General features: G+C 35.9%; 1 protein-coding gene and 1 pseudogene across 2 annotated transcripts; one reads left to right on the top strand and one right to left on the bottom strand.

Annotated features, from left to right (window-relative positions):
* Olfr1012 (olfactory receptor 1012) lies at window positions 1-936 on the top strand. Its single transcript, NM_146568.2, has one exon. It carries the CDS (start codon window positions 1-3, stop codon window positions 934-936), a length of 936 nt encoding a protein of 311 aa, NP_666779.1.
* A 5,132-nt stretch (window positions 937-6,068) lies between these two features.
* On the bottom strand, window positions 6,069-12,023 carry Olfr1010 (olfactory receptor 1010; annotated as a pseudogene). The gene is made up of 2 exons (NR_160648.1): window positions 11,942-12,023; window positions 6,069-7,036 (listed from the first exon to the last, which is right to left on the bottom strand). The product of NR_160648.1 is annotated as an olfactory receptor 1010, transcript variant 1, non-coding (transcript).
* Window positions 12,024-12,843: the final 820 nt, after the last annotated feature.

Here is a 12,843-nt window from a genome sequence, read left to right as displayed (position 1 = left end):
ATGGAGAGGGGCAATCACACAGTGACTGGCTTCATCTTGCTGGGCTTCTCAACAGACCCAGTGATGCAGAAGATACTATTTGTCATGTTTCTCGGAGTATATTCCCTGACATTGCTAGGAAACACCACCCTCATCATATTGATATGCAATGACTCCAGGCTCCACACACCCATGTATTTCTTCATTGGGAATCTGTCTTTTCTGGATCTCTGGTATTCTTCTGTCTATACTCCAAAGATCCTGGTGACCTGCATCTCTGAAGACAAAAGCATCTCCTTTGCAGGATGTCTGTCTCAATTCTTTTTCTCTGCTGGATTGGCCTATAGTGAATGCTACCTACTGGCTGCCATGGCTTATGATCGCTACACTGCCATCTCGAATCCCCTGCTTTATGCTCAAGCTATGTCACGAAGGTTGTGTGTCTGTTTGGTTGTATATTCCTATACAGGAGGATTTGTCAATGCAATAATATTAACTAGCAACACATTCACATTGGACTTTTGTGGTGACAATGTCATTGATGATTTTTTCTGTGATGTCCCACCTCTGGTGAAGTTGGCATGTGATGTCAGGGAGAGTTACCAGTCTGTGCTGTACTTCCTCCTAGCTTCCAATGTCATTTCTCCCACTCTTCTCATCTTGACCTCCTACCTCTTCATCATTGCTGCCATCCTGAGGATCCGATCAACCCAGGGTCGTCTCAAGGCCTTCTCCACCTGCTCGTCCCACCTCATCTCTGTGACCTTGTACTATGGCTCCATTCTCTACATCTACTCTCGGCCAAGTTCCAGTTATTCCTTGGAAAGGGATAAAATGGTGTCTACCTTTTATACTGTGTTATTCCCCATGTTGAACCCCATGATCTACAGTCTAAGGAATAAAGATGTAAAGGAAGCTCTGAGAAAACTCTTTAAGTTAGCTCCTTCTGAAGTCTAAACTGACACACACTTGGCAAGCCAGGACTAAATGGTAACAGACTACTTGAGGACAAGGTTGAGAAAGTAGGTATCAGAAATTAAATTTCCATCTTTTGAAATTCCACCAAAATTTTTTGAATAGGGTACATGGGTTTTTATTTAAAAGTCTATTTTTAGTGTAATAAATGACGAGTGATATTGTAATATCTTCATGTAAGTATATAATGAACCTCGTTCATATTTACTTCATGTTTACTTATGTCTAATGATTGAACTATATTCTATAGTACTGCTTACAGCCTTTTGTTAATATTAAAACTGGTTTGATTGGATGTTTGTATTGAGTGTGAAATAGGACAGTATATAATACTTCCTCAAAAGAATGAAGATTACTTTATTCTCCCTCTTATTTTCCTTGCATAATGCCTATTATAGAGATATGAAGAAAACATCATGTGGAATTATGACAGGGAATATATCTTAATTTCTTCTGTCCAAATACTAGAAAGGATTCTTAAATAACAATGAGTATGAATATGGGTTGTAAAATTTTATTTTAAAGAAAGAGATGGGTCAACATGTCTCTATGTGTCAACAAACATCATTGCAAAGGGAAGGATAAGAAACTGGAAGCTAACATATACCCAATGTGGTATCTATAGCTACTTGTTAAATTTTTAATTTTAATAATCTTAAAATATATTCATTTTACTAATTGGTGCCAGCCAAAACTCCAGCATACATAAAGGATATAATCATGAAGTCTCACCATTAGCTGAGAAGCTGTTGACAAAGACAACTTCTAGGGGATAAAGAATATGTTATCTTCAGGGATACAACCACTAAAAATATCCTATACTTCAGTAGAAGGGCCTACACTCACATACAAGCAATACTAAGTAGATTCTGCAACTTTAAAACAAACATATGGAGGTCATGAATAGGATAAGGAAAAGTGGTATGATGGGTGGTGTAGGGGATGAATGAAAGAGGAGAAAGTAGAGGTACATTTAATTTTAAAATGCAGTGAGTGAATGCATGAATTTCCCAAATAACATACAAGTTTAATCTCTGATGAAAAAGTCTCTTATGTGCAAACCCTCACTTCCATTTATGCAAATGATATTGAAAATACTTATTCCTAAATCAGTCACATATTAATATTAGTTCTTTCTTAATTAAATGTTTCTGCTTAAATGTACTGGTTTTGAGTTCATGGTGTTATTTAATTGATCTGAAAATATATTTAGATTAAGTCTAAATGTACTGCAGAGAAATTGCCCCAAAGGAGTTTCCCCACACAACTCTAAGATAACACCTGAAGTGATTTTCCTCCACTGCCCCCAAATCCCAGTAAATAACATACATATTGACCCATTACTGCAAATTAAATACAGAAAGGATCTCAGCAGGACCTGGACAACACACCAGCACAGAGGTATTCTATCTGGTGTTGGCCACAAAAGAGTTGAGTTATTGAGCATATGAGGTTATAAGGAATTAGGCTCAGAGCCAAACATAGTTCTTACAGGTTTGGCAATGTACTTAATCCACCAAGATATCTTGCAGCATCATAAACAACTTCTGCAGAGATTGATAGTGGTGAAGATACTGGCTTACAGCAAAGAGCACAGAGAAAAGGCAGCATCTGGATGGATCAGGATAGGTACAAAAAGAAGGAGCAATGCACCCTACCTGTAAACTTTGTTACTATTGATTTATTTGTTTCATTTTGCCGAAAGTCACTATTTCCTGCTGATTTGTGTAATGTTAATGTGTGATCTGTGTGAGGCTTCTATGAAGTACTGTGGGAAGCCGCAAACGCCATTACTAGAGATGTGGGAAGCCGCAAACGCCATTACAAGATGGTGCTGGTTTTTATAAGCCGATGCCCATGAATATGGGTAAACAACCAATGTTGCATGTGCATAAGAGTTTTTTGGCAAGTCACTGCCTGGCCCGAGGCATATTAATGAGGTACTGGTAGCATAACCAATCAGGTATGGACACATCACTTCTAGGCCTATATAAGCAGTGTCATTTCTGGGGCTCAGGGTCTTTCACCTACACAGTCCATGCTCTCCCAATAAATGTGTTGCAGAAGGATCCTGTTGTGGCATCTTACTTGCTGGCAAGTCGGGCATCCCACAAAAAGGTACCAGTCCTCCCTATAAGATAACACACCAGTTAGAGTAACATACAACCAAAGGATTCATGTTTTTCCAAAAATTTAGAGAAACTCAAATATTTTGACTAGTGTTACAAGTATGTAAAAGTAGTATGGTTTATAAGATTATTTGTACATACTCCATTGGTGATTTATCAAGTAATTATAGGTAATACCTATACAAATGTAATTATAAAATCTTTTTCACAAATCTGTGAATCTCACCTTTCTAAATCTTCAGACAGTAGCATGGCTTAGAATTTTTAAAATCTAATTTTTGAAATACTGTAACTTATCCCATATACAATTCATAAATAGCCAATGAAAGATACAAAATAGAAAAACAACAAACACTCAAGTACTATAACAGGCACATTAAATGGTTTATATCACACAACAGGGGAATAATGATAATTAAAAGTCATTTGTTCAACAGTTCATTTTTCAGAGGATCACTTGCTGAATTTAAGTGAAATTGATAAATGTACAAGTATGTCTATGACTAAATGATTTAGAAAATATAGTCAAAGCCCTAGCAGGAGGAATAATGTCCATGTTTATGGATGTGTTGTCTTTGTTTCATTTCTGAAGGCATTTTTGCCACTATTGTTTCTCAGGCTATAGATCAGAGCACTGTGATGACCACAGTGTAGAACAGAAAGCCTGTGAATTGTACCATGCATATTCTGAGCTTTTGGGCTAATATCCACTTATCAGTGAGTACATACCAGGTATGTCCTTTAGGGTCTGGTTTATTTCACTCAAGAAGTTATTTTCTAGTTACATCCACTTGTCTGCAAAATTCATGGTGCCTTCATTTTTAATAGCTGAGTAGTATTCCATTGTGTAAATGTATCACATTTTCTGTATCCATTCTTCCATTGAGGGACATCTGGGTTGTTTCCAGCTTCTGGCTATTGTAAATAAGGCTTCTATGAACATAGTGGCATACATATCCTTGTGATATAGTGGAACCTCTTTTGGGAACATACACAGGAATTGTGTAGCATAGTCTTCAAGTGGAACCATTTCAAATTTTCTGAGGAATCACCAGATTGATTTCCAAAATGGTTGTTCCAACTTGCAATCCCACCAACAACGGAGGCGTTTTCCTCTTTTCCACATCCTTCCCAGCATCTGCTGTCACTTGAGGTGTTTTTTTTTTAAATAAGTTATTTTCTTCATTTACATTTCAAATGCTACCGCCAAAGCCCCCTATACCCTCCTCTCACCCTGCTCCCCAACTCACCTACCCCTGCTTCCTGGCCCTGGAATTCCCTTGTACTGGGGCATATGATCTTTGCAAGACCAAGGGCCTCTCCTCCCATTGATGGCCAATTAGGCCATCTTCTGCTACATATGGAACTAGAAACATAGCTCTGGGGTGTACTGGTTAGTTCGTATTGTTGTTCCTCCTATAGTGTTGCAGACCCCTGATTTTTTGATCTTAGCCAGTCTGATTGGTGTGAGGTGGAATCTCAGGGTCATTTTAATTTTTATTTCCCTGATTACTAAGGATGTTGAACATTTCTTTAGGGGCTTATCAGCCATTTGAGATTCCTTAGTTGAGAATTCTCTGTTTAACTCTGTTCCCCATTTTTTAATTGGGTTACTTGATTTTCTGGATTCTAACTTCTTAAGTTCTTTTCTAGTTACAAAGACCAGTGTACTTTATCTTAAAGAAAATTTTCACTTTCATGAGGTTCCTTTTGTCAATTGTTTATATTAGAGCCTGAACCATTGATATTCTGTTCAGGAAAATTTCCCGTGTGTCAATGTACTTGAGGTTCTTTCCCACTTTCTCTTCTGTTTGATTCAGTGTTAGATTCTGTCATATCTGATTTTGTGTGGAGGTCCTTGATCTACTTGGATTTGAGCTTTGATCAAGGAGATTAAAAATGGATCAATTTGCATTTTTCTACATGCAAACCACCAGGGTAATCAATGGAAAGTCCCAGATGCCAGTGATGTGAGAGGCTCCCAGGATCCAATGGGGATGACTTTAGCTAAAATGACTAACAGTGTGGAAATAGAACCTGAAGAGACCAGCTCCAGGAGATAGACATGGCCCTCAGTTGAGGGATGGGGCCACCCACCAATCTCAAAAATTTTAACCAGGTATTGTTCCTGACTAAAGGAAATTCAGGGTCAAAAAATGGAGCAGAGATTGAACGAAAGGCTATCCAGAGACCGCCCAACCTTTGGATTCATCCCATGCCTAGACACCAAACCCCAACACTATTCTTGATGTCAAGATGCAGACAGGGGAAAAGAGAATCAAGGAAAAACAAATTTTGATAGAAAATGTAATAATAAAATCCAATACTTAGTGTGATAATTAAATAATAAATAAGGTTAGGCAGAAAATTGGGTAAGTAAGTAGGATCTGAATTTAAATTCTCAAATCTCACATAAAATTAAGTATATGTTCTATATATTTCTGTTCCTATAGTAAAGTTAGATGCTGGGAATACACTGTACACATACACTCTGTTTTACACAGCAATGAAAAACAGAGAAAGTCTATTTCAAAAAATATAGAAACAGAGTTTGTACACTGACCTCCATCTACACACCTTGACATTTTATGTGCTGCTGACACTAACACACATACACACACACACACATAACATAAACAAACAAACAAACACAAATATATTTGTGCCATTAAATTGTTAAATATGATGACAATTTATTCTACACATGCATTTGAATAATTATTAAAATATGAAAAATTTAAAACTTGAAAATGATAGGCTATTGGGTGGGGAAGAGAATTGTTTTAATTTTACAAAAAAAGTTAATAGCATCTTATGGTCTCAAGAAATACAGTTTAACAAATAGAAAACCCAGACCTCTGTATGCACACTGAGAGATTACCTTTACATCCCTAATATACTTATTTCTGATAATACCAACTAAGAACAATCGCATGAAGATCAACATTTTTAAATTGCTTTGCCTGTTTTTTTTTTTTTTTTCCTTCATGACAACTTGACTGTATCTAACATTTTCCTCAATGCATCCTTGACATCTTTATTTCGTAAGCTGTAGATCATAGGGTTAAGCATTGGAATCACTACAGTATAGAACACTGACACCACTTTGTCCCTCTCCAGGGCATAACTTGTGCTTGGCCGGGAGTAAATAAAGAGGATTGAACCATAGTACAAAGTGACAGCTGTCAGGTGGGAACCACATGTAGAGAAGGCCTTGAGGCGGCCCTGGGTGGAGCGGATCTTCAGAATGGCTACAATGATGAAGAGGTAGGAGGCCAAAATAAGCACAGTGGGAGTGATGACATTAGAAGCCAATATGAAATAGAGCACAGCCTGGTAGCTCTCTTTCACATCACATGCCAACTTCACAAGAGGAGGCAGATCACAGAAGAAGTCATCAATGATATTGTCTCGACAGAAACTCAGGGTAAATGTCTCACTGGTGATAATGGTGGAGTTTGCAAAGCCACCAAGATAGGATGCTGCAACAAGACTGGCACGTAACCTTGGAGACATAGCCTGGGAGTAAAGCAAGGGGTTGGAGATGGCCACATAACGATCATAAGCCATGGCAGCCAGTAGGTAGCATTCACTATAGGCCAGCCCAGCAGGGGGGGGTAGAAGAAGAACTGAGCCAGGCAACCAGCAAAGGAGATGCTTTTGTCTTCAGTGATGCATGTTATCAGGATTTTGGGAGCATAGACAGAAGAATACCACAGATCCAGGAATGACAGGTTTCCAATGAAGAAATACATGGGTGTATGGAGTCGTGAATCAGCACAGATGAGAGAAATCAGAGTAATATTCCCTAGCAGACTAATGATGTAAATGGTAAGGAAGATGAAAAAGAGTACTTGCTGTAACACCGCATCTTCTGTGAATCCTAAAAGAATAAACTCTGTCACTTCAGTAATATTTTCCTCATCCATGATTTTGGGTATTTATGGTGCTTTCTGTGAAAAGATTAAATTATGGTTGAAATTTTTCACTAAATATTTTCTCCATTATTTGTCATTCTACAAGCTGGAAAGTAAAAACACTGATCCATAAACATAACTTATTATTAAATATGAAAATATTAAATTGGTCTTATTGTTACAAATGACAAATTATCCACATGTTGCCCAGAGATGTCAGTTACTAAATAGATAATAGTGCACATCACTTACATTTTCAACCCAGTGTCTCTATCTTTATAAACTTATGTGTTTGTAGTTAAAATCTTTTATTCTTTACTTTGAATATCATAAGACACAGATAATTTCTGAAATAAATAAAAGTACTCCATAAATGACTTCAGAAATTAAAATAACTGATGGTGATATCTGGAAAAATGCTATTTAGTTTTCTTTAAGTCCCCAAAAGCAAAAATAAAAGATTTTTAAATGGCTTTATTAACATTTCTACACTATAATTATTAACTATTTTTCATGGATGCTATAAGCTACACACAAATACTGGCAGATATAGTGTAGTAAGATTAACTGTATACTCTAAAATACATAGTGCCTTAGGCTTGTCTATCCCAAGAAAGTAAGACTGACTCTCAAAGAACAGAACAGTACTAGAGAACCATTTATTAGACTGTGTTAAGACAGGACAAAAAATAAAGACTAATTTAATTAAAATAAGATTTATTGATAAGAGTTCTGATTTTTCTGGAAAGTGATGTTTAACTTTTCTTCAACAAACTAACTAGATTCATTTTGAGCCCCTTTAGCAAATCTTTTCTTTTTTAATATTTCATTTTGGCTTTATTTCATTAGGCATATTTATTAATTATGCATATTATTAGAATACCATAAATATGATATTTCAAAAACAACACATAATGTGAACTATTCAAATGCAGGTTTCTTCTCTTCAACCCTCTTACATGAACTCAAATAGTCACTATTTTACATTCAAGATGACTTTTTATGATTTCCTCTTATGACTGTATACCTTCAGTGTCTATCCACTGTTTTTGGCTTATTTCAATTACTGTAAGGGTTTCCAGTTCTGCTGTGTGAAAATCATAGGAGTCCATCTTTTATGGCTGAATAAAATTTCATATCTTTGTAACAGTGAATAGTACCAGAGTAAGTGTGGGCATGTAAGATTTTAGTTTTTGTGGGTATACACACAGGAGAGAAAATATTGGATCTTAAGATATATTCCTTTATAGTTTTCTGATAATTTTCCTTATTATTCTCTGGAATAGAAATACTATTACATCCCTAACAACAGTGTATGACAGTAATTTTACTTCACAATTGTACTGGCACTTATTACATATTAAGCCAACTGAAACAGTTTATATTAGCCTTTTTAACTAAGGTAAAATTATATACCATGAAGACTTTTGGTTTTATTTCTGTATTTTCCAGTGGTATTCAATATTGTCTGCAATAGAACAAAAAGATTCTAGATTCCAGAGATAAATTCAGACCTGTATAGATAACTAATTTGCGGCACATTTACCACAAATATCCACTGGAAGAATAGCCTCTTTAATTGGTGCGGTTGAAACATCGCATGCATAGTATTAAATCTTAACCTCCAAATCTCACCCTGTACACAGATAAATCCTTAGTGAAAAATACTTAAATGTAAAGCCCCCAAACTATTAACATATTAAGAAAACTCAGTGAGAACCCTTCAAGGCTTTAGAAAGGGCAATTATATTTATAATGATAGCAGCACAGGAAACAAGAGAGATTGCACATAACTAAGTTAAGGAGACAGTCAATAAGAAATAGAAACTTTAGAATGGGATAAAACAAGTAAATATGCAAGGTGAGTGATCCAGAGCATATTCAATTTTATCAATAAAGTAAAAATAGCAGATAAAATCTAGTGAATTATCTGAATTGTGCATTGCTCTTCCTTACATGGATGGGTTGTTTAGGAATCCTGTGGTCTACATGAGAACACTAGCTTGAATGAATGAGTCAATTTCTCTTTATAACTTTAAACTATTTCATTTTCTATTACATTATTTTAACTGCATCTTAGAATATAATTTAAAGTTAAGTAGTGCATAGTGGCTCATGAATGTACTCCAAGCACTTGGAAGCCTGAAGCAGAAGTTTGAGGACAACCTAAGAGCTAGACCACATTGCCTGCAGAGTAAGAACATATCTCAAACAAAAACTCAGTTCACTATACCCATAAAGTGGAATCATCCTAAATTCTCACTGAAGATGCATTGACAAGAAGATGTAGCATACAAATGGAAAAAAAATATGAAACTTTCAGGTGAAATACTGGAAAAAGTATCTCAAGGTTACAAAGCCAATGTTATACGTTCTTTATAGCTTCAAATCACTTGCTTTGTATTTTTAACTTAAAGCAAACGTGAAAGACAAGAAACTAGAAATGAGACTTGGGGATATGTTAAGGGAAGAGTGTTAGTAGGTATAGGTAAAACAAAAGTCATAGGATGGAATCCTGTGTGAAGAAAGGCTTAAGCGGGGAGGGTTTGAGAGTATAGGAGAAATCAATATAAAGAAGGACACTGAGCCAAAGAAGGAAGTATGAAACGTCATATCCGAACCTACTACCACACAACCCATCTTAAAGCAAATAAATGAGGAATAACAAAACACGTGTAAACCAAAATAATTGCAAGACCAAAGGTTAAGGAATAACTGTTGCCAGGCAGGAGTGGTGCATGCCTTTAATCCCAGCACTTGGGATGCAGAGGCAGGTGGATTTCTGAGTTCCAGGTCAGCCTGGTCTACAGAATGAGTTCAAGGACAGCCAGTGCTACACAGAGAAACCATGTCTCAAAAATAAATAAATAAATAAACAAACAAACAAATAAACAAACAAACATAATTAACTCTCAGAGGCTTGCTCTTTCCTGAATGGAAACAGAGGGAGTAGATCTCTGGCAAAGGGGAGTGGGGGAGGAAGTGGAAGGAGTAGAGGAATGGGAATCCATGGATATAGAGGATGTGTTGAGAAGGATCTATTTTCAATTAAAAAAAAAATACATTAGTAAAAGAAAAAAGGAATTAAGTAGGTGTGAGGGTTGAAGAATGGGAAAGAAGAGGAGCTGTGCTCGGTTTAAACAATACTAAGGATGCATGAAAAAGCCTTAAAGAAACTCACTAGTTAGTAGTTTCTGTAAGTTACTTGTTACTAGTTAGTAATCTAATTTTAAAATTTATCTTTTTTTTAAAGGGATTTGAGTTAAATTACCTTGCATGGATAGACAATGTCCTTTCCAGAAACCTGGGTTATTAAAAAGAAATCACAGTTCAAGACATTCAGTGTCTTCCTATATAAGTTTTTAGTTAGGGAGTCCCGAATGATCTCTAAATCATCACTGTCTATTGTCCTTGCCCCTTATCAGTTACCATAACCACATAGTAAGAACCTATTGCTGAAAACACTGAAACAGTTTCAAACATAGCAAAAAGAATTTCATATTCCCCAGTACAGGGGAATGCCAGGGCCAGGAAGCAGGAGTGGGTGGGTTGGGGAGCAGGGCAGGGGGAAGGGTATAGGGGGCTTTGGGGATAACATCTGAAATGTAAATGAAGAAAATATCTAAGAAAAAGAAGAATTTCAAACTGTCTAGATGTTCCCTTCCAAGTAAGTAGCTTTGATGGTGTCAAAAGGTGTTATATATGCTATTGAAGGAGAAAATAAATCAATAGTTTTACCCAGAGACTGACCTTGAGTGTTGAGATATCTACTGGTACCATAAGAACATTGTTATTTTAGGATAGAAAACACTGTTCTGATTGTGTTCATGTCTTTCTTCATAAGATGGAATTGCATGTCTCATACTGCAATCCAGGTTAGAAGTTTATCACTACAGAGGCCATAGGCATTATTGCAAACCTGCTATTATTATCTTGCTAAATGGTAATGCTTTTGAATTTTAATGTAAATATTTATGCTTATAGTCATTGATCTAAGGTACAATCAATCATAGTCAGAGAAACTTGATTTTGCTGTGGATACCAGACAGTGGAGAGTTATATAACTGCCCAAAGAACCAAGAATAATAGGCTTAATGTCCAGTCCTAAACACACATCTACATCACCACAATACCAAGGCTTTATGGAGAGCATAAAGAACTTAAGAACCTATGGATGAGTAGTGGCATGAAATTTCAATTTCTAGACATGGCATGGCTGTTGCATTCATGAATTCACAGCAGTGGTCATTACCTAAATCCAAACTTCATACAAATAAGCCAGCAAAAATCATTGTATAGATTAGGTAGATGATATCCAGTCCCCACCATGCACCAAGAAGTCATTGACAATGGATAATGTTAGAGAGAGAAAGATTTGATTTTGGGGGATGAAGGCCCTAATAGGTCCTCATGCTCCAGTGGATGGCTCCAACCAAAGCATATATACAAGAGTCACTGAACTTGTTTTCAAAAGTTTGTGTGTGTGTGTGTGTGTGTGTGTGTGTGTGTAAATGTGCACTCCTACTCTTGAGGAAGAAACTTATTCATACATTGCTTACCAGTAAAAAAGAAACATTTCTACAATCATGAAAATTTTAACTCATAATATTTCTAATTAAACTGCACTAACTACAAAATGGTCTTTACTTTTCATAGAAGGCCAGACATAACTACATAAAACTTACAATAATTAAAATCATACACCAGGAACTGATCAAACCATCAATTTCACCAAAAAAAAAATAGTTTTTTAAAAAACCTAACTTTGAGCTTTGTGAAGAGACTTCAGCTTTCCATTATGTATAATCACAGCTAGGAAACCTCATTGTATTTATGAAGTAGAATTCTACTGTGGATTGCTTACATTAAGAATCATTATATCCCTTGACTGTACCATAATTTATGGTCTATTTACTTTTGCTTATTAGATGTAATACTTACTTGCATGAACAATAACTGTCACTTCATCTTTATTCAAACTGGAATTCAGAATTTCCTGCAACAACTCAAAATAAAACAGTTTTCTCATAGAAATTCTCTTTCCATTGACAATATTTCCAGGGGATCATATAAGCGTGTGTATCCCTTTGGGAAACATTGCTAAAGAAAAGATCTCCGTGTGCTATTCTGGTGCCAAGTGACCAATTACAGTGCTCAGTTGTATTTCCAAAACAAATTGAGGAACTAGAGATCAATCAAGTAATTAAAAGTACCCATTATTTTAAAAGAAAAGCTTTTTATACTATGAGTTAATTCATGAAATTGAAGTGGAGAAAACCTATCTAGAGCCACTGTCTTCAGTGGTGTATCCACTGGTGAGTTCCTCATTTTCCAAAGGCAATGTTTTCTCCCCACTCATGTGGGAAGCTGTGGTTAAATTAAGTAGACCAAAACCAAAAACCAAAGACATGACAGTATGATGAGAACCTCTAGGAAAAAAAAGGGTTGGTATGGTTAGGAGGGAGGCAAAAGAGGATAGGACAGGGAGGTGACCAGTATAGTTTATATATGTACAAAAATATCAGTGAATAAAAATATCAAATATATATTAATTTTGCAAAGAAACCACAGAAATACTATCTATATGTTATGCTAAAAAACAATAGAAATTATTCTGGTCCATATAAAATTAATATCAATGATGACAGGAAAACATGTTTGTGTGTATGTGTGTGAGAAAGAGAGAGACAGAGAATGAGAGAGAGAACTGTTATGAATCATAAGTCATAAGTACAAATAACAGCACTGGTGGAAGAAACCCTTAAAGCAAATTGTTTGAATCTTTTTAAATTTTAATTTAATGCTTTAGAGAATTTGTATGTAAGCACTAATTTATATCATTC

Source organism: Mus musculus, chromosome 2 (genome assembly GCF_000001635.26).
Source record: "Mus musculus strain C57BL/6J chromosome 2, GRCm38.p6 C57BL/6J".
NCBI classification, from domain to species: domain Eukaryota; kingdom Metazoa; phylum Chordata; class Mammalia; order Rodentia; family Muridae; genus Mus; species Mus musculus.
Note: the sequence above shows the minus strand (reverse complement) of the source record. Positions and strands in the feature narration are given on the sequence as shown.